This window comes from Phoca vitulina, unplaced genomic scaffold, assembly GCF_004348235.1.
Source record: "Phoca vitulina isolate PV1807 unplaced genomic scaffold, GSC_HSeal_1.0 scaffold41, whole genome shotgun sequence".
In the NCBI taxonomy this organism is placed as follows: Eukaryota; Metazoa; Chordata; class Mammalia; order Carnivora; family Phocidae; genus Phoca; species Phoca vitulina.
Genome location: NW_022589744.1, coordinates 16,887,961 through 16,909,996, shown reverse-complemented (window position 1 = coordinate 16,909,996; position 22,036 = coordinate 16,887,961). Strand labels below are relative to the sequence as shown.

The following is a 22,036-nucleotide window of genomic DNA, read 5'->3' as shown; positions in this document are numbered from 1 at the left end:
CTACTGTTTTGTGACGAGACTTACAGAACTATTTTTTTTTTTTTTTGCCCTTTAAATTATATGGACGCCCAATTTGGACAAAAGTAACTAAAAACTTTTTTTTAAAGAATTCAATATAAAGATAAAGCAAAGTAAAATCCTAAGCCTTAAATTAAAATAAAAAAAAAAAACCCCACAGCATCTGGCCTGGCAAGCCTGACCTTGCACCACCGTGCCAGATGTGCCATGCATGACAGCAGGCCCGACCCCAGCTCACACCACCTCTTTTCCCTGTCCCCAAACCAACACCACATCCAGCCTCACTGACAGCCACGGATTAAAGATCAAGCAGTTTAAGCGGGGCGGGGGGGGGGGGGGGATAAACTTGCTCAAGAATTCAGCATCTCAGTTATATGTAAGAACAGGGGCAGTGAGAGGCACACAGCCACCCTGCGGCGAGCTCAGTGCTCAGTGCCAGTCCTGGGCATGCACTGGCAGGCCCCTGCGGCAAGGCGGCTGAGGTCCCCCCCCAGCCCCCCACGAGGGGGACGGTAGGCAAAGATTCCCAGGCACAAGGGTGAGGAGAGAAAGGCAAAGAGATAAAAGGCTCACTCAGACCCTTCAGGGCGAGGACACCAGTGAGTGTGGCCTTCGAGGGGAGATGTATTTAAGACTAAATCTCGGGGTCTACCTGCTGCTACTACATATGCTGAAGGTTCTGAACAAGATCTCACACACAGTGTCTTCGTTACAACATCAAACACTGGTCAGAGTCCCACCTACACCCTCTCAATCTCTTTCTAACCGCAAACACATCTAACCCTCCAGCCCAGGAACGTCTGGGCAGCACTAAAATGGCATTCTCAAAACCAAAGCAGGGAGCTTCCACGAGGCACAGGAGTGGTGCTTGGCTTGCCAACCCGTTGGTGACGCTGCTCCTCAGCAGCTCGGTGGGTGCAAACACATGAATCGTAGCTGCGGGCAGGAGGAATATCAGGTGCATCTCTACGCCCCGAGGGCTCAACTCCTACACTTAAACCCCTCCCACTGGAACAGCCGGCTCCAGTTTCAGCCAGCGAGCGAGCGTGAGAACAGGTCCTGCTCTTGGGCACCGCCAGCCACCGGCTCCCGACCTAACCGCTCCCAGCACTGCCCGTCTCTGGTAAGTACCCATTTCTTCTCAAATTCAAGTTTTCTTTCAAAACTGCTCTCAGATGTATCTTGAACTAACTATATGGTTCAGTGAACCACCTGCCAGGTGTCTGCTCTGCCTTGCTCTACTCTCTGAGGATTACTCAGGACCAGCAGGTGCATCGCTGGAAAGGAGACCATTATTACAAAACTTTCAATAAGGCTTACACTTTATTCTAAGAGTACGAACAAGTTTATTTGGAAATTAAGTCCTCATTTCTACATAAAATTTAAACTAAAACTCAAACGTATGTGCTTATCTGTTCCTTACCTTAAAACTACAGTAAATTTCAACATTAAAAAATCATGTATATACAAACACATGTAAACATATATACATATGTGTTTAGACAATTGCTGAATTTACAGGCTAATTTTAAAACTTCCTGAAATTTAAAATAAGTACTGTCTTTTTTTTTTAAGGTTTTATTTATTTGACAGAGAAAGAGAGAAAGAGCACAAGCAGGGGGAGCTGTAGAGGGAGAGGGAGAAGCAGGCTCCCCGCTGAGCAGGGAGCCCAATGCGGGGCTCAATCCCAGGTCCCTGAGATCATGACCTGAGCCGAAGGCAGACGCTTCACTGACGGAGCCACCCAGGCGCCCCTAAAATAAGTACTGTCTTGACATGTGCTTACCAAAACAAAAGGAAGAAAACCAAAGAGGATCCCTAAATATACAAAAAGGGTTTTTTTCCCCTTACAAAGTTTCTCATAAACCTGTTACGACAACAATTATTGACCAAATGGCCAAGTCTGACCAAAGTCAGATTTTATTTAAGCAAATTCTGTCTACATTTATTATCTTTATTCTGCATTAACAAAGTCCTCCCAATGTCTCAAACTGGTATTGTTCGGGATAAACGAGGCAGGTATGCCGAGGGGGGCTGGCTCTGGTGAACAGGCTGTCAAACGTTGAAGCTGCATACATTTACTAGTGAGAGCGTATGTCTGTAACTTGGGATCTCTGGCTGAAACTAGAAAGAGCCCTGGTTGTTTTTCCAGCTCCCTTCTTCTAAACTCCCTTCTAGAAAACTGTCTTTCTCCCTAGGTCATGGTTGTCCTGAAGTTTATCCTTCATTTGAAAGAACCAAGAGTCTGGGAGGGAGTGGCGGTTAATCACTGGAAAAGCTCAATTGGAGTAAAACTCACAAATCTCGTTCTTGCGACACCCCAGTGGGTAGGCGACAATGGCGTGTCCTTGGGTTATGCAATAACGCCACATCACAATATTGTAATTATAGCATGCCCTTCAAAACGCTCTACCTGACGAGGCTCCCTGCCAGACAGCCGGACAGCACCGAAGGGACCATTACAGCATTAGTTCAGTTCATAGGGTAACACACATGACAAGCATACTTAGCCAGCCCGTCACAGCAGTGTCCTATAAAGCTAAGCTATAATTACCTCTATTGTGTCCTATCAAAGTTACAAAAAAAATCTTTTTCTCTTGTCTGTTTTTTGGATTTCAAATTCCTTAGAAACTTTTTAAACCCCATGCCAGCCACTATTATTCTTATCTTAACAACTGGCAACGACATTAATTGTCCACACTTAGGAACCTATCGAAAGATAGTGCATTGGCAATTTAGAACTTCAAAAACAAGCAAACAAAACCCTGTGGCCAACCGAAACCACAGGTTGCTCACAGTGCTGTGTGGGCACTTATGCCCAGACGCCCGGCGGGCCTGTGAGCAGGAGCCCCGCAGGAGGAGAAATGCGGCAGCCAGGGCCGGCTCCCGGCACTTTCTAAGGCAAAAAAGTACATCAGTTCAATACAAGCAGATGTTTAAAATGCTTGATGTCACAAAAGGGGCATCTTTAAATAAAATAGGAAAACCTCTGGAAGTTCACACAGGGCCCTGTGTGTGGCTTTAAGTCACCACCCCCAAGGTCTCTCCCCTTCGGTGTGGACGCTGTGTACACGGGCCGCTTAGCCTGACAGGACTCCAAGAAGGATGTCACAGAGGCAGGCAGAGGACAGACGCGACCCCGCATTTCAGTGACAGCCACTCTGACCCTGACGGGGAGGGAGGGAAGGTGCGTGAGGAGCAGCTCCCAGCACTTCCTGCTGATCAAGAGTAAACAACATTGTGACACACAAACCTCCTTGGACGACCAAGCTAACATCTGAACTTTAAAACGTGCTAACACTGCAGTTCTCGAGCAAAAGCCAAATCAAAGGGGTCCTGCATTATTAGCAGCTCTCCAGATACAGATTAACTAAGAAAGACACATACCGTCTCCAGGAAAAGGCTATGTGAAACACCTCTCAGCACCTTTAGAAAAACCTCACCTCTCAATGCAAATCCAAACCTACTACAAACAGTTAAAGTTCTCGATTGTGTTGTTTTGGCAACAATACCCTTTTTGGGGAATATTTAACACCAGCAGCTGCCAGCAAGCACCAAGCCCAGCGGATACAAACTGGCCTGGCAGAGACTGTCACAAACCGTGTCCCTAAAGAGGGCGAGACTGATAAGGTCCCGGGCAGTCAGGTCGAGTTCCTTCACCCTGGTAACCCTCACAGGAGAACTCGCAGACTGACATCATGCTATGTAGGCTGTTCCCTTCGAAAGCTTACCATAGCCTCAATTTTATCCCACTTATGTCTCTGACATTACTGCCTTTTTATGACCAAGTGAATACGCCCGTCTCCATCGGCATCTGAAGCAGCTGTGCTCCCTTGTTTTAATTAGTGAATTGTGCAACCCTGAGAGGTCAGTTTACCCATAGTTACTAACACTACTGCCCCTGTGAGCCCAGCGCAGGCTTCCCTTCCCACAGGTCAGCCCTGGAATACTCTCACCTCCTAGGGCACCGGCGTGATCCCCGGAGAACCTATTTACTGTCCTTGTATGCTAACTGAACAAAGAACAAAAATTCAGACCAGAACTTTACACACAACATCACTTGATTGAAAAAAGTATATATTAACATAAAACCAATTATTACCCAAATTATTCTTCTAGGTGACACTAAGATAACTTAAATATAACTTGCCTCCTATAAATGCTTGATAAATTTAACATAGGTTTATTTATGTGTTTGCCTAAAAGTATCAGCAGCGCTAAACAAAACTGCTTCTAAAACTAACACATCATTATTTAACCCATCTGAATCATTCTCCTAAATCCTGAGGGAATTTTTCATTCATCTGAGCTCCGGGGTTTGGGATGCTGGTGGTGGTCTATCTGTGTCCAGTCTCGGTATCGCTAGACTCTGGGTTCACACTTGATAAAGTTTTGCAACTGTCATCATTTTGATCATGATGCTTCCAGCTAGTGATGAAATCACTTTTCGGATCTTTGCCATAACATATCCTATACAATCATGGGAACCTGACTTGCAGAGGTTCTCACGCCTTCAGAACCAGGGAGTGTGGTGAGACGTGCCAGCACACGCCCGCTGACTTATCTAGCTGGCCCGGGTTGGCTGGAATCGCTTCCCGACGGGCGGCAAGGAAATTGTGCTTTTATAGCCCAGAGCATACCTACCCCCCAAGGTATGGGCTGAACTCATAAAGAGTTATTTCACATTTTTCCCTTTAATAAGAGGGGAAGTTTAGAAAGACGCAAAGCTATGCTTACATGTTGAACATGCTGGGTTCTGACGCTGCCTTGCAGCCCCTGCAGCCACGCAGTGGGTGGGAGAGGAGGTCAGGGGCAGGGTGAACCAGTGAACCGCGCCATCCCCCCCCCCCCACTGCCCAGGGCTCTGCGACACACCCCCCTCCAGTCACGGTCATAGGGCAGCCAAAAGTCTCGTTTCTCACCCAAAATACAGGCCTCACCACTACTGCTCTGCAGAAACTCCTCACAACAGAAGGGCCACAGACATGGGCAGAAACCCCTTCTTGTAAATATCCATCTTTGGAAACAATGGATGATAATAGAGCAGTTTGTCAGTGGGGGCGGGGGGAGTGCTTTTTTTGTGTCTTTAAGGAATATGAATAAATGAGTAGAGAAACCAGTTTGCTGAGAATAAAATCAGAGAGCTTTCTCAGAAATGTAAGGTATCCAAGTGAAATCCCAAACTCCACCTGCTTCCACCCCTCCTGCCCCCACCGATGATCTCATCGCAGTGTGTGGGATGGCAAGGAAAGGCATTTCAGAGAAACTTAACTTTTATTTTGTGAAAACAAGTCTCTTCAATTTCCCATATGTATTTCTCTATTTTTAAAAGGCTGTTTTCCAGATGAACGTTCTAACCACCCAAGGTCTAGAAGGTGATGCTTTATCCATGAAATCCCACGAGGCTCAGGACTGACCTCATTTGCCCAGTCCTTAAAGCAAAACTACATCTGAAAACAGTTTTGTTAAATCATTTCCTTTTAACTTTATTTTTAAGCTGTTTGAAAACATTTAGAAGCTGAAGCTCTTGAGTGAAAGAGCGGGCCCTGACGCCTCCCGTTGCCCTCCAGCCTCCCCACCCACACGCTTGCTCCTAGACACAGTCACTCCATGGGCTGGTCCGGGGCACCCAGCCACGCCGCCGGGCCATGCGAGATCCTCCCAGGCCTCATGTCTTTGTTCTCAGTTTCGGGTTATGAGGCAGAGAGAGTGCCCCAGGGGTGTGCAGAGCAGCCTCTGAAGGAAACCAGGCTGAGACCTCTGGTTAAGCCTGGGAGTGGGCAGGGATCAGGGAGAGGAGGGCCCTGGGGGAAGGTATAGAAGGCCAGAGACACCTGCAGCCCAGGACATTGCCAAGGACGGCCCCCGGCCCACTTCCTAAAGGGTAAGGCTAGGATAGTGTCCTACCACGATCCAACCATCTCTCAAACAGGCACCACCATTTGGAGGTAAGGTCAGGAAAGGCAGGCAGATGCCCTGGGCCAGACATGCTCTCAGCTGTCCACACGCATCTGTGTTTGCTGGCCGGGCAGGCATGGGGTGAGCGCAAGAACTTATTCCACAGTGCTCATGAGGTGGGCAGTGGAAACACGGCAGCGAAGGAGAATGTTCGGTCCCTCACAGGGCTCAGAAACTCACCTTGATAGCATCTCAAAACCATCTGAGTCAACATAAACACAGCACTTATATATTTGTATTTGAGACAGCATAAATGCTACTTACAGATAAAGCTGACTTTTCATTTGATTTTGGAAGCAGTAAGGTGGGACTGCATATTTAAATATTCTTTTCTAACTACCAACAGGTAGAACACAACCTGATTAAACAGGACAGGACAGTCAAGGAGCACTGACTCCGTGTCACACTCAGACTTTCCCGGCTCTAAGTAAGCAATGTGAGTGTCACACACAGACCAGGCTCCCGTAGTCATGGTCAGCGCAGTCAGACCAGCACCACAGACTCCATGGACATGGATGGGGGGAGGGGGTCCCAACAGTCACTTGGCCTCAGTCTACAACCTTCCCGGCATCAGAGGCCTCAGGTCACAGGGCAAAGATTCCCAAAACTCAAAGAACTGCAGGTGTTCTCGGAGCTGACACTAGCATACCCTACTCTTCTTGGCCCCAGGACAACGCTTTCAGGTCAGACTTGAGGAAACAGGAACATCGTGGGGGCTGGCGGCCAGGTTACAAGTAGGGAGCAGCTGGTGTTCATCTCATCCTCGCACTGACGAGGATGGTGACCCCTCCGTACCTGCAGGTGATCTGTTATGACGCCGGGCTTACTCCTTCTCCACCCAACAGGCTAGTGTCCTGACCCTAAGGCTCTGCTCCTCTGTTGCAGCACAAGCCCCAATGAGCAAGACTTCCCCTGTCAGACCCACAACACGTGGAGCTGTCTGCAAATAGGAGCACCTGGAAAGGAAGCAAAGGAGAAGCAGCAACCGCCAGATCATAATTAGACAGGAGCCAGCAGGGATTGGACCAGCGAGAACACCAGCGCCTACACCACAAGAAAGAACATGAGTCTTCTCAAAGAGCGAAAACCAAAAAAGCCGCATTACATCCCAAGGCCTCCAGGAAAGCCCTTTAAGTATAAGTGTTTCCAGTGTCCTTTCACTTGCAATGAAAAGTCACACCTTTTCAACCACATGAAGTACGGTCTCTGCAAAAACTCCATCACTTTAGTGTCAGAGCAGGACCGCGTCCCTAAGTGCCCCAAATCCAACTCTCTGGACCCTAAGCAAACCAATCAGCCAGATGCCGCAGCAAAGCCCACCTCCGCCAAGCCTGTCGCAAACGGGCTCCCACACTTTGATGCCAAGCTCCAGCAAAGCCTTGCCAAGGACGACGCAAAGGAAAACCTGGAACTGCAGGCACGTGGGCCCCACAGGTGCCCAGGACAGAAGCCTGCTCTCCACGAGGAAGCAGCACCCCTGAGTCCAGCTTCAGAAGCCAGCAGGGCCACCCAGCCCATTCTGGAAGGCATTGTGCGGCCCTCGGCATTTGTCCCGGTGGGAGAGCACAGACTGAAAGGGCCAGAACACGCTGAGGCTCCCGAAGGGCTGGCACTGCCCAACCCCACGGCCAAAGCCCCCTCCTTCCACACCAAGTCTGCATTCCATGCTCCCAGCTACCCATGGAAAGCTGGCTCGCCTTTCCTCCCGCCTGAGTTCCCACACAAAATCCCTTCTACAAAGGGGTTTAGTGCTATTTCCCCTTATGTGCACCCTGCGATCCCAGAGTACTCGCCGCACTTTTACACAGAGCATGGACTGGCCACTATCTACTCACCCTACCTGCTTTCTGGGAACTCACCCGAGTGTGATGCCCCCCTGCTGTCCGTCTATGGGGCCCAAGACCAGAGGCACTTGCTGCCTCCCCCGGGGCCAGTCCCGAAGCACCTGAACCCCCCCTCGGCATATGACCATTACAGGTTCTTTCAGCAGTACCATTCCAACCTGCCAATCCCTTATGGGTTTTACAGACCAGAGTCTGCGTTCTCCTCCTACAGTCTCAGACTCCCACCCGTCTCGGGTATTTCCAGAGATCAAAGCTCCCACCTACTGGAAGAAGCTGCCCTGCTCTACCCGGCCTTGAGTCCCTCCAAGTCAAGTCCTTCCAGCACCCACAAAAAACACACCGAGTTTGAGAAGGAGAGCCCAACTCCCGATGCTAAAGATTCCTCCAAAGATGAGCAGAGGGACACAGAGGGAACCAAAATGAGCCCTCGAGCAGGCAGCGCAGCCACAGGCTCCCCAGGAAGGCCGAGTCCCACCAACTTCACACAGACAAGTCAGCCATGTGCCGGGCTGTGCGGCCTCTCAGACAAGCCAGCCTCCAGCTCCCTGGGAAGGCTCCATCAGCCCGAACACAGCCTGACAGCCTTCAAGCCTGTCAAGAAAAGCACCGAGTGCCCACATTCCCAAGCTCTGGAAAACAGAGACGAGTCTCCAAAAAGGTAAGAAATTTCATTTTCAAAATCTCCAAAGCATGTGTCTGGTTGTGCTCAATTAGCCAAGCTCATACATGCTCAAAATGCCTTAGACAGTAGCTTTTCTAAGCAAGGTTCCTACTAAGGCCTCTCTTTCCCTCTTCCAGTCTTGACGCCATGAACGGAGATGCTCCAGCTGAGACAGGAAGTGCCTCTCATGGCACAGAGGCCACCCCTTCCAGCCCAGAGGACGGCTCCAGGACAGCTCCGCTGAACCTCTCCAAGAAACCTGAGGTTAAACCAGCCACGCACAGCCCTGTGTACAAGGACTTTGCAGAGCTGCAGGACATGCCTCTTAATCTCTCGGTGAAAGACCCCTGCAATGCCCTGACTCCGAGACCCTCCTTCCACAACCCACTGCAAGAGGCAGGACCTGCCACCACAGCTCAGAACACTGAGACGGAAAGTTCCGAAGATGGGCCAGACCACACTCAGACAAACCAAAATGGCCTTGACACTGGTGACGTGCCATCAACAACCCATACCGTGAAGGCCCGGGACACGAGAGTGGTGGACAGCAGCGATGAGCAGAAGCAGACGGCGGCCGTGGCCCTCTGCCAACTGGCAGCCTACAGCCCTGGGAACGTCCGGGTGGGCGATGGGGAGCCCATGGCCCCGGAATCCACCTGCCAACAAGATGCACCCACTCTCAGTGCCACGGAAAGCCAGGAGGCTCAGTGTGACCTCAGACCCAGAGGGCAAAAGAGGACAAGTCCAAGGGATGCAGGGAAGTCCCAGCAAGGAACTAAGAAGACAAAGCAGAGCGACACAGCCAGAGTGTTCACTCTTCGGAAAAGAACTCGGGTGTCCTAGTGCCCGGCTCTCGCAGGTTGCAGACACACCTTCCAAAGTAGGTTCAGCAAATCTTCACTGGCGCCTTTGCTTTCTCGATGTAGTTTCTTTTTCTTCTCAAAAAAAAAAAAAAAGAAAGAAAAAGAAGCTGCAATTTCAGTTCAGTTTCTGTAAATATTAAACATGAATATTCAAAGATGCTTCTACTTTTGGTTGTAAAAATATTTAAATGACTCATACTCTTAAAACTGAGCAGTTAAACACTGCCTTTTGTTTTTGTAAAATGTCACACTGAATACATAGACTAAAAGACAGCTTTTAGGTGTATGCCATCTTATAGGAAAGCTTTTAAAAATACTTTTCTTATAAATACCTTAGCACTAAAACAAACTGCTTTAACTGTTTTGCTATCAAATCTACTGTGTGTTTTCAAGTAAATAACAATTACTGAAAAAAGTGCCAGGAGAAAACATTTCCAGCACTGTCATTAAAGTGCCCTATGTAAAAACGATGTGATTTGTTACGAGTGAATAACACACAACATCAAGAGGCTATTTATGATTTATCTCCAGTAGGGAAAACACATTGCTGGTGCAGCTGTAGCTAGTGTCTCCACTTCCTCATGACGCTACGGTGAACTTCCTGACTCATTCAGCCGCACTTTCCACTTTCTAAAATGATGTACATATCGCTAATTTTCCAATAAACTCATAGGTGACTTTAAGAATACATGAACTCCGTGTGATGCTTTAGTCTGCCACAGCAAACAAAGGCGATGAGAAAGGGAGTAAGGTGAGGCAGCAGTGAAACAGAAAGAGAGCACCTGCCCGTGCGTGTGTGAGTGAGCACACCTGTGTATGCGGTGCCACGACGCGGCCACCGAGTCCGGCACATGCACCCACCTGGGGCTCCCCAGGTCTCAGTTCCTACAACTGCCTCCTGATGGCCCACAGACGTGCCATCAACAACCCATACCGTGAAGGCCCGGGACACGAGAGCGGTGGACGTTTCCACAGGACCCCTTCCTCCCACCTCTCCAGAGGGCCCCTGTCCTCCGACATGTCACCTGAGGTGACAAAGGGCCAGTGGGCACAGCCGTGCAGTGCTGAGCCGTGCCTTCAGACAACCACACGCCGTTAACCCAAAACATCTAGGGTTACAACACAAACCCGAGGAACACGCGCACTTCCTTCACTAGCATGCCAGGGCTCTTTCATTTGCGTACACCAAAATGTTTTGACAAAGAACAAAAATAGGATACCCCTGCTTTCCGGCAAGTCAACCATCCTGCAGAAGCAAAACCATACATCAGAGGGCACCCTACAGACAAGCTCTCGCCTCGTGCTTTACACACAACAACACAGACCTTCCGTGTCAAGGGCCCAAAGATTCTGAGACCACTGTTTTATAGCTGCATCATCCTAAGTGGTAAGAAGAGGAAGCAGGGACAGTTCACGACGGTCCAGCCCCCCTGCAACAGTGCATCATGAGAGGAGACGCACAGCTCGGAGCTCTCGGGGAAGGAGAGGCCCTTACCACTTGCAGAGTCCCGCTGTGCAGCTGTGGGTGCCTGCAGCACCACGACTGCCCCTCCTCACTGAATCCCCCAGAGCTCACCATCACAGACAGCCACGCAGACCCCGGCAGGCCCTTCAGATCTGTCTCTAAAAGCACAATAGAAGGCGCCTGGGTGGCTCAGTTGGTTAAGCATCAGACTCTTGATTTTGGCTCAGGTCATGATCTCAGGGTCATGAGACTGAGCCCCGTGTCAGCTCCACACTCAGCGGGGAGTCTGCTTGAGATTCTCTCTCTCCCTCTCCCTCTGCCCCTCCCCCACCCCACGCTCTCTCTCCTGTCTCTCTAAATAATAATAATTATAATTTATAAAGTACATGGAGTCCTAGATCTTTGTAACAAAAAAACAGTCTTGCTGATTTTTTAACTATACTACCTTTCTGTATTTACTTGTGACCCAGCTTATGAGCTCTTAGTTTTTAACCTTTACATATAAAAAGTAATAAACCCTCAAAAAGTTAAATATAGAATTATCTCCCTATGACCCAGCAATTCCACTCCTAAGTATACACACCAAAGAAGTAAAAACAAAAACTCAAACGGATATGTGTACACCAATATTCAGAGCAACATTATTCACAAGTCAAAAGATGAAAGCAACACAAGCATCCACTGACAGATGAACAGACAGATAAAATGTGGAATATCCACACGATGGAATATTAGCCATACAAAGGAATAAAGTTCTGACATGTGCTATGGCATGAATTAACCCTGAAGACCTCTTGCTCAGTGAAATAAGCCAGACACAAAAGGACAAACCTTGTACAGATCCACCTGTGCGAGGCACCTACAACAGGCAAATTCACAGAGGCCGACAGAGGCGTGGTTATCAGGTACTGCAGGGGAGGGGAGAGGGGAGCTTAATGGGGACACGGTTTCTGTTCGGGATGATGAAAAGTTTTCAGAAACAGTGATAATGGTTGTACAAACTGTAAATGTGGTTGATACCACTGAATTGTACACTTAAAAACTGTCAGCAAGGCAAATGTTTATGTTACTTACGTTCTATAATGTTCTTTAAAAATAATATACCAAAACCATTAAATCACATATCTTATATAGGTAAACTGCATGTTAGGTGAACTGTATCTCAATAAAGCTAAAGGGGTCCTTGAATTCGTACTGAAGAGGAAAACAAAATGCTGACAACAACCCTTCTGAAGAGCCTTCCCAGCAGCCCCTGGCAGTCTGCCCCCACCACCAGCTCTAACCTTCACCACAACGCCACACTCCATGGGGAAAGAGGGCATGTGTGGGTGTGAAATGAAGCACACACATATTCATCAAGGAGAACAGCACTTTAATTCAGAAGGGCAAAACAACTACTTCACATACTAAGTCAAAGAGGTCTCATGGTATTCACTTCACTTTCTTTTTTTTTTTTTTAATTTTTTATTTATTTTTAAGCAATCCCTATACCCAATGTGAGGCTCAAACTCACAACCCCGAGATCGAGAGTTGCACATTCTTCCGACTGAGCCATCCGGGCATCCCTGATTCACTTTTCTTACAGACTGGAGTGTCCAAAGGTTAAAATCGGTGAGGCATGTGGTCCTCAGAACAGGAAGGTGCCAGCACTGTGTCAGGAACCCTGGAGAAAGCAACCCCTCCCAGGGCCCAGCTGCTCCCTTGGGAACAGGTACACAGGCCTGTGGGGAGTGACAAGGTCAGGAGAGGTCGGCCCTCTGCAACCACTGAGCTGCAGTCACAGCCAGGCCCCATCCACCAACGCAGGTAGACTCCGGGCCCCACGGGGGACACAGGACCGCCTCTGTGGCTGACTTTGGCTCGAGGACCCCAGCCCCACCCCCACCCCACAGCACCCGGGGCCAGAAAGTGACTCTGCCAGCCTTCCTGTTTTCTCTCATCGGCACTTCTCTAATAAAATCTCTGCACATTTAATCCTGTCTCAGCATCTGTTTCTGCTCAGAGGACCCAGACTAATGCTGCAACACTAGTCAAATGCTCGTTTTTGGATGATGTCACAGAATATGGCAAAGTAGGGAACTCCACAGATCGGTCCCTCCACCAAAATAACTATTAAGCCAGCAAAACTGACAGACTCAACTTATTCAGAACTCTGAAATCTCATCAAAAACTTACAGAAACCAGGAGAGTGCTTAGTGAAGAAAGAACCTTCAAAATTTCAGCACTTAAGGAAATCTGTTAGGTCACTGGCTGTCTGCAGATGTAATGGAACCAAGACTTGAGTGACCAGACACAACAAGGAATACAGGCGTTGCAAACAAACTGGAAGAAGTCACTAAATGGACAACGATCACCTTCAATAAGCAACAAGAGCAAACCCCTGGGGGCGGGTGAAAACCTGATTTCCAGAGTTACCACATTATAGTATTCAAAATGTCAGTTTCCAACAAAAAACTACAAAGCATACAAAGAAAGAGGAAAGTACACATATATTTCAAAGGAAAAAAAGAAAAGCAGAGGAATTGTCCCAGAGGAAGCCCAGACATTGTACTAAAATCAAAGACTTAAATCAACTCTCTAAGACATGCTCAAAGAGCTAAAGGAAACCAAGAAAACAATATCCGAACAAACACGGAATGTCAATAAAAAAAAGAAACTACAAAGAGACCATATAGAACTTCTGAAACTGAAAAACACAGTAACAGACATGAAAACTTTAAGCGAGCTGTACAACAGCAGATTTGAGCAAGTGGAAGAAAGAATCAGTGAACTTGAAGACAGGGCAATTGGCATTATCCAGTCTGAGGAGCAAGAAAAGAAGATAAAGAAACAAACATTAGCCCCAGTCACCTCCAGAGCCTGCGCCAAGACAAAATCACTGTTCCCCAGGCCTGGCACCGTCCTTCCCAGGCAGGAGACAACACAGCTCCCTGAGACCCTGCCGGGCACAGCAAGGGCCTGCAAGAGGGTTCAGCGCACATGGAAGATACCACCAGTCTGGAGGCAGGCAGCCAGCCAGTCAAGGCCACACGTTACATCTTCTAGATTTTAAGCAACAGCTTGACACTTCTCACTCATGACACCAACACCCACATTTTCTCACACCAGCAGCTAGTGACCGATGGGAACCTCAACATCATAAGTTATGACGGGCACATGCATATCAGTCAGTCTCAGGCACAAAAAGCAGAGAAAAGGCTCTATGTCCTTCAAGTTAAACTGGAGTTGGAACCACCCAGGCAGGGATTTCACCTTGTCTGTGACACACTCAAAGAAGACTGCTGAGCTGGGTTTAATCAAAATGCAGGACTTCGGTGCAAATGACACCAACCAGAAAGTGAAACAACAACCATGGAATGGGGGAAAATACTGCAGATCCTGTACCTGGTGAGAGACTTAAATCCAGAATCATAAAGAACTCACAGCAACAACAACAAGACAGGCCAATTTTTTAAATGAGGCCAATTTTTTAAATGAGCAAAGGATTTGAACAGACGTTTCTCCAGCAAAGATCTCCAAATGGCCAACAAGAACATGAAAAGATGCTCAACATGATTAGTCAGTCATGGAAATGCAAATTAGAGACACAATGAGATACCACTTCACACCCACTAAGAGAAAAACAAGCATTGGGGAGGATGTGGAGAGACTGGAACCCTCACACACGCTGCTGGTGGAAATGTAAATGTTACTACCATTTTGGAAAACAATTTGGCAGCTCCTCAAAAAGTTAGAGTTACCACATGACCCAGCAATAGAGACCCAAGAGAACTAGAATCACATGTCCACACAAAAGCTTGCACACAAATGTTTGTAGCAGGTGCGCCTGGATGGCTCAGTCGTTGGGCATCTGCCTTCGGCTCAGGTCATGATCCCAGGGTCTTGGGATCGAGCCCCGCATCAGGCTCCCTGCTCCGCAGGGAAGCCTGCTTCTCCCTCTCCCGCTCCCCCTGCTTGTGTTCCTTCTCTCACTGTGTCTCTCTCTGTCAAATAAATAAATAAAATCTTTAAAAAAATAAATAAATAAAAATAAAGACATTAAAAAAAAAACCCAAATGTTTGTAGCAGTTTATTCATAATAGCCAAAAGGTGAAAAATCCAAATGTCCATCAACTGATGAACAGATAAATGGTGTGGTGTATCCATACAATGGAATATTATTCAGCCATAAAAAGGAACAAAGTACTACTGTTGCATGCTATAATATGGATGAACCTTGAAAACATCATGCTAAGTGAAAGAAGTCAGGCCCAAGACCACTACCATAGATGCCATTTATAAGAAATGACCAGCAAAGGCAAATTTAGAGGGACAGAAAGCTGATCATTAGTTGTCTGGGGCTGGGTGTGTTCAGGAGAAATGGGGAGTCACTGCCCCTGAGCACAGGGTTTCTTTGTGGGACAATAAAAATGTTCTGAAATTAGATTATGATAATGGTTGCATAGCTCTGTAAATATACCATAAACCACTGAACTGTACACTCTAAATGGGTGAACTTCATGGTATATAAATTTTATCTCAGTAAAGCTGCCACAAAAATAAACCGAAAGATTAAATAGAATCTTGAAGGTCTAGGAGCCCTCCTCACGCTTCACAATGCCAAGTACAAAGCCATTACTTCTGACACCCCACAGCTCAGGTGCTACAGAGGAAAATGCGGGGCCCTACCCATCTCTGCAAAGATGTCTTTATTCTGGACAGAAGTCAACTCCCACGGTGCAGAGCATGTGTGGTGACACAGCCCAGGAAGGGGCCTTCTCCATCCTTCACAGGTGTCCTTCCCTTCTGTCCACAGAGGCACCACCAGCCACACCCAGAGCTGATCCCCACCAGTCAGACAGGGCTTCACATGGCCACAGCCCCATGCTCCACCTCCACGTGTCTAGGTCCAACAGCTGGGACATGCAGGCTTGGAGCCCAGTGGTCCCTCTACATCTACTGCACTGTGCCCCTGTCCCCCTGCTCAGGCCGCTACCAAGCTTCCTCCAGCCCTCCGCCTCCACCCCTTGCTGGTGTGAGCCGTGATGTCACTCCACGTGATAAATACAGCAGCAGTGCACAACTTCTTAACAGGCAACAGCACCCCCACAGGGGTGAAAACCAGTCCTAAGGGACAAGAAAATCTCAGACATTACAATGGTTCGTGGCTCTCCAAATCCAAACACAAAGTATACCTGTGGTATTAAAATTTCACAGCAGGGAGAAGAGGCAGTCAGAAAATCAGAAACGTCAATACAAGAAGGAAGGCTGAAAGACACAGGTCTAGTTTGCTCTCTCCTGCACACGAATGCGCTAGGCAGTGAGGGCAGAGGCCTGGTGCACGCTCATGGCAGGCCACGCCAGAGACACAGGGTGAAATGAAGCACCCAACACGCTACGAACAGTCCTGACGATGCAGAGCACACGTGCGCAGTACTTACCATCCTCGAGTCGGGAAGGGAGCAACAGGCCTCTTCTGCCCAGTTCTGCCAACGCCAGACAGCCACCATGCCAGGCATTGTCCGTCTCCTGAAAACTGAGACACACACAAAGCCTGAGACTGCAGTGCTCGTTCCAGCTTCTCCCGCCGTGTACACAGACTGCAGGTCCACATCCTGTGCCCAGGAGCCTCCCTAAAACCCACTCGTGAGTTTTCCAACTGTCGGCTGGCTAAATAAATAAAATACCGCAATTTAATTGAAGGTAAGCACTGTGTTCAGTATTTCTCTTCAGATCTCCAATGACAAGCACAGGTCCTAGGTGGGCTCCACATGCTGCCAACAGAGAAAGCGGTCCGCAGATGTGTGTCAGCAAGACACCCAGGCTCTACACAGGCTTCCTGCCACAGCAGCTTGTGCCGGCTGACTACACACCCAGCGACTCACCCCGTTCAAGGCACTAAAACCTGGGGGCTCATAGCACAGTGATTCTATCAAATTAAGGCTAGACTATATTAGCAGAAAGGGGCAGGGAGACCTCCTTTCCTCCTTTCCTGGCTTAAAGTAGAGATTAAAAAGTTAGAATGAAAGACCATTTAGAGAACTGTTTTGCACTATTTGAAACACCGGCTTTTAATAAACAATTATGCCAATTAATCAAGTCATAGTAAAATTTTATATCTAATAAAATTTTTCCTGAAGTGGTGTGGAAGCTCTCTTGTTTACAAGTGCCCCCCTGGCATCATGATTAGTGAGAAGTGTTTCTTAGATTGATAAAGCCTGTCCTGAGAGTTTCTACATTTGGCTGCCAATATAAACATGGAAATGCATTTCACCAAAAAGCAAGAGATGTTATAGGGCTCTTTCCTATTCTAAATTTATCAATCTGATAGCAAAGAAATGTTTAAGAAAACCAACTGAATTGCATTCCTCGCTAGCAAAAAGCACAAGAACATTCAGAAAGGAGAGAGTGTAGGCTTGTCTGTTCACTCAACAGATACTCAGCAAGTCCCACCCGTGCGCCAGGGCCTGCAGACACAGACTCCCTGAGACCGACACGGACTCCGAGACAGACACAGTGCTGCCCCGTGGACCTCACCATCAACCAGTGCCAATTTCTACTTCTAATTATAAATTCTTAAGTTCCAGGTATTTTTTAAAATGTCTGTCCCAAAGGCTATTTGACCACATCAAAATTTAATATTGCACTTTGTGTACTTCAGAACTTTAACTGGAAAGAGATGCTTTATGCTTTTCATAAAACTAGATAACGTTTTAAAGAAACTTATAAAAGATCAGCATTATGATGACTCAATTATCAATAAAACCATCACCAGTTACACCAATGTCCATTTCCAAACTAAATGTGTGCACTGCTGCTTGTCAACAGCTATGGAAAGGTGGCATGACCTTCTGTCAGGCCTATGGCCTGAGGGGGAACAAGGAAGACCATCACCCTGCTGGCCGCTACTCCGCCCACTCCAGGGGGTACTCAGAAACAGTGCCTCCCCCACACAGCACCTGGCTTGCAGCCAGACTTCTGCCCTACTCACTCTCTCCAAGGCCCAACATGCACAAGCAGACGTGGACAGGGGGTTGCTCCCTGGGGCCAAGGGGGTACCCCCAAAGGTTTCTCAACGTCACAGAGACTCTGAGAAGTCACAGCACCCACAGCACACCCAGGACCTGGGACCTGGGGCTGCAGTCCATCTGCTAACTGGAGACCCCCTGTGCGGCTGAGCTCAGATGGCAAACACAAGGACCCTGGCCAGGCCAACGGGGCCTTGCTCTCCTCCTCCCACAGGCCCTCTGCTTCTGCCATGGACAAGACTGCTGGGTCTAGCATACACTATCTCTGGGGTAATGCTGAGGTAATGCTGCCGGGGCCAGCGAGGGGCTACAGCACTATTTTCTAAAGGGGGGGGAGGGTGGGCACAGGTACTGACGGACAGCCGCACATCCAGGGGGTGGGACATAGGGAAGGGAGCAGCAGCTGAGGGATGATGCCCATGCTGCTCACACTGGTCCTGTGGGGCTCACTGTAAAACCCCCTGGGGACATGTGTGGCTTCATTCCACAGAACCTGGCCTGGAAACAGAGCAGGGAGTGAAGGGGCGGTCCTGGGAGTGGGGTGTGCTCACAGTTAATGGAAGTAATGTTCTTGCTGACCCTGTCAGCAAGGCCTGTCCCAGAAGAACACAAAAGAAGGGACAAGATCGTAGCGGCAGCTGTACCAGGTCACCAGCCAGTCCTGCTGCCCCCACCCCACCGCACACGCCCTCCACCCAGCAGGCTCCTGCTTCTCAGGGTCTTCGAACATTCTGGGCTGGGGGTGACTCCTTTCTGTGCCAGGTTCTGCAATCAGGTACTTCATACCCATCCAGGAAGAGGCTGCCTCTGCACTCAGGTCCTTTCCCTCAACGTCCTGCTTGTCACTTTGGGCTGTCAGCCCTGGGAAGCAAGAGCAGTAAAACAGTTTCCACCCTCCACAACCTAAATACAAAAATTAGAGGAGTTCATTAAAATGACAAGACAAACGCAGAGAAGTGCCTGCAGATTAAACTAACAAGGATGAGTGAAGTAGACCACAGGTGCAGGCCAGGACAAAGGGCCGTATGTCTGGCCAGTAGAAAACATGTTCTAGAAGTTTGATGGAGACACATAGGCCAAGAACCCCGGGCCGCCAGGCAGATGTGCAGAGGCCAGAGGAGGGAGGGAGGCGCAGGAGCACCGGAACGGCCCCCACCAGGAAAGCTGGTACCAGGGACGCCGCCAGCAAGGGGCTAGAGGGCAGGGGTGAGGAGAAGGAAGGAGGCTGGGCAAGGAAGAGCCCGAGGGCAGGCTAGGTAAAGAGACAGCGTTAAATCACCAGAGGGCCCATGCAGAAATGCTCTCAGGAAGGAAACAGAAAAAAAGACTTGAGGCTGACCTGCCGTGCCATGGGCAAAGGGACCAGGGAGGAAAGGCTGGGGGTGCAGGACATTGGCCCTTTCCACCCTCCTAAGACCTGGCCCAAATTAAGGCTAGACTAAAGAGCAGGATGCTCCACCACAGCCACACAAGAGCTGCCACTGGTCGCTGCCCAGGGACTCACACCTCTGTGCTCAGGACCAGCGGGATCCAGCATCTTCAGCACACCCATCACCACGCCACCAGAAAAGAAGTCCAAGAGGATACCCTAAAACAAGCCAGCAGAATCGCCACGTGGACAGGGAGCACTTTCTTTCCCCAACACGGGCGTTCCAGAGTCACAGCAGGAGCCTGGCAGACAACCGTGAAATGTTTCCACTGAAGAAACACTGGCCACACAAGCAGCGTCACTTGACATCCTGCTCCCTGAACTCCTCCAACTGTCGCTGAGCAGGCTGGAGACAAAGTGCCAGAGAAAGCCTGCTCCAGAGGAAGCACACGTGCTGTGGGTGCTCCCAGAGAAGCCTCGGCAACTGACGTACATGACTGAGCACCCAGAAGTGCAGGCAGCTCCTCTCCCTACATGCACGCACTGGCAGCCCAGGAAGAAAAGCAACTGGGGGCCAACCAACAACACCCCTTCTTAGAAACACCTGCTTCCAAAACCCAGAGAGAGCTTTCCACAGGCAAAGTTAAGAGGCCTCTGGGACTAACCATACCAAACATGCTTTGCACCTGAGAGTGCACCCAAGAGCGTACCCGAGAGCACACCTATGCTGCCCGGGTCTCTGCCCTGCCCCCTGGCCTGCAGGACCCAGGCTCCGACCCCAAGGACCCATGGCTTGCACATCCCTGCCCACGCCCGCACCATGGGCCGGCCAAGGGCCGGCCAAGGGCCACCCAGACGTCTCTGAAAGGCTAAGCCAGATGCAACACAACCATTACCACGTGTGACTCTTGTCTTTGTTTTTTTAAGGGGGGGAGTGGGGGGAGGAGCAGGGGAAGAGAGAGAGTCCCAAGCAGGCTCCAAGCCCAGCACAGAGCTTGACTCGGGGCTCAACCTCACAACCCCAACAGAGATCATGACCTGAGCCAAAACCAAGAGCCAGATACTTAACCAACTGAGCCACCCAGGTGCCCCACCACACACAGCTGTTTGAATTTAAATCTGATAAAATTAAATAAAATGTAGAATTAAAAAAGAAAGAAAGTAGAATTCAGCCTCTCTGTAAGGCCAACAGCACGTGTGGCTGGCGGCCATGAGGCAGATCCAGAACACGCCTCACCAAAGACGTTCTCTCAGACGTCACCCCTGTGACCCCAGGTTTCTTCGAGATTGATGTATGTCCATGTTCAAAACCACTTTTTTCTTCTTAAAGAGGTTTTTAAATGTAATGGGATTTAAGCTGATAAAAGAAATATAACAGAAATAACTAGAGTTCTCAAATTTAACTTCAAAAGGAAAACAAAAAGGCTTTGGGGGCTCTGACAAATAGCTCAGCTGAAAGAAAATGTAAAAGGATAGAGAGAAAGAACAGCCACTGCTTTTAACCAGAAACACGTCTCCTTTTGATCTTCTCACATACCTGAAACAATCCAACACAGACCCAACCACGTCATCCGCCAGCTCTTTGGGAAGCCTTGCAGCCATCCTACCAATTCTGAAAAAGAGAGGCGGCGCTCCGTCAGCATCGCCAGCCCGCTGTGAGTGGCACAATCAACGAGGAACTGTCCCCAGCAATTTCCCTCCCTCCAGAGAATGGGAAAGAGAGGCAGACCCAGAGTGAGCCTCACACACACTCTGCTCTACACAACGCCTGTTAGGGAGCCTCATCCTAGCGACATACACAGACCGACACAGGCATCTCCTGAGGGGAGGGAGACCGGGGGGGGGAGGGCGCCCACAGGGCAGCAGCCTGCCGCTGATGGTCAATGGCACCCAGCAACAGGCCACCACCCTCGGCCTGACCCCTCGGGACCACCCCCCACCTGGCGGGCTGCCCCACATCCACACTAGACACCTCCTGACTGGATCAGCATCCCTCCCGGCACATCCCACTCCAACCACACGGGACTCTGGTTCAGAGGTTGCCTGCTGCCAAACACCTTCTCCATGAGGGCACCTCTCTGCAGGCCGTTCCCTCAGGCACAACAGAGGACGAACACCACTTCCCCTCTCAGGGGCTCTGGGATTAGATAAGGCTGTGTTAGCACCTGCTCCCTACGTGGGAGCTGTGCCTGCCTGTGCAGGGCAGGGGGTAGGGGCTGCACTGATGAGGACATGGAAGAGCAAGAAAAGGAACATTTGGAAAAAAAAAAAGGGCAAATTGGGCTTGCTCATAATTCTGCCCACTCTAGCCAGAAAGGCTAGAAAATGAAGGAGCCTCATTCCCCAGTTATGATCTTTAAAATCAGAACATAAAGCAATAAACATATATTGAAAAACCATTCTGCCTTCTAAAAGCCTCTAAGCTGTTCGCAGCTATCAATTGCACGTGAAGTGCTGAATGACAGAAAGTGCTCAGCAGACCATGGGGTGTTTCACTGACAAGCCATCAGCCCCGGGCCCAGCTCGCCCAGTGGGACGGAGGGCACCTACCCTTTGGCCGCAGACCACCGCACAATCGTGTCCTGGTCCTTCAGCCCGACCAGCAGCCGCTCTGCAACAACACAAGAAGGCCAGGGCCATGAGCTCTGTGCACTCACCCTGGTTCTAGGTTAAGTTCTTCACTTCCCAGACTGAAGGTGTCCCTCATGAGCACCGTGAAGGAAATCACACGAAGAATATTAATTCTAAGGAAAAAACATTTCCTTTTCTTTGTTTTTAAATAATCATTTAAAGCCAACTCTTGCCATTGTTGCTAAAAAGTAGACCTACCCATCAGGGCAGAAAGCACCAG

The 22,036-nt window shown here is 49.2% G+C and overlaps 2 protein-coding genes across 5 annotated transcripts in view; one reads left to right on the top strand and one right to left on the bottom strand.

Moving 5' to 3' along the window:
• Window positions 1-22,036, bottom strand: part of TBCD (tubulin folding cofactor D) — a 156,889-nt gene that overhangs the window by 95,134 nt on the left and 39,719 nt on the right. For 3 of the 4 annotated variants that reach the window (XM_032429794.1, XM_032429792.1, XM_032429793.1), the window contains exons 11-13: window positions 21,736-21,796; window positions 20,723-20,797; window positions 16,230-16,324 (exon numbers count right to left, since the gene is read on the bottom strand). In XM_032429794.1, the coding sequence (XP_032285685.1) occupies window positions 16,230-16,324; window positions 20,723-20,797; window positions 21,736-21,796 (231 nt within the window). The remainder of the gene's footprint in view (window positions 1-16,229; window positions 16,325-20,722; window positions 20,798-21,735; window positions 21,797-22,036) is intronic. The other variant, XM_032429795.1, reaches the window with a different exon arrangement.
• Window positions 1,804-11,005, top strand: ZNF750 (zinc finger protein 750). The gene is made up of 2 exons (XM_032429798.1): window positions 1,804-8,478; window positions 8,619-11,005. Exons 1-2 carry the CDS (start codon window positions 7,040-7,042, stop codon window positions 9,322-9,324), a joined length of 2,145 nt encoding a protein of 714 aa, XP_032285689.1. The 5' UTR covers window positions 1,804-7,039; the 3' UTR covers window positions 9,325-11,005.

Coding starts and splice junctions, on each gene's coding strand:
- ZNF750 (XM_032429798.1), top strand. CDS start 7,040: ATGAGTCTTCTCAAAGAGCGAAAACCAAAAAAGCCGCATTACATCCCA. Junction 8,479..8,618: donor AGAGACGAGTCTCCAAAAAG/GTAAGAAATTTC, acceptor TCCCTCTTCCAG/TCTTGACGCCATGAACGGAG.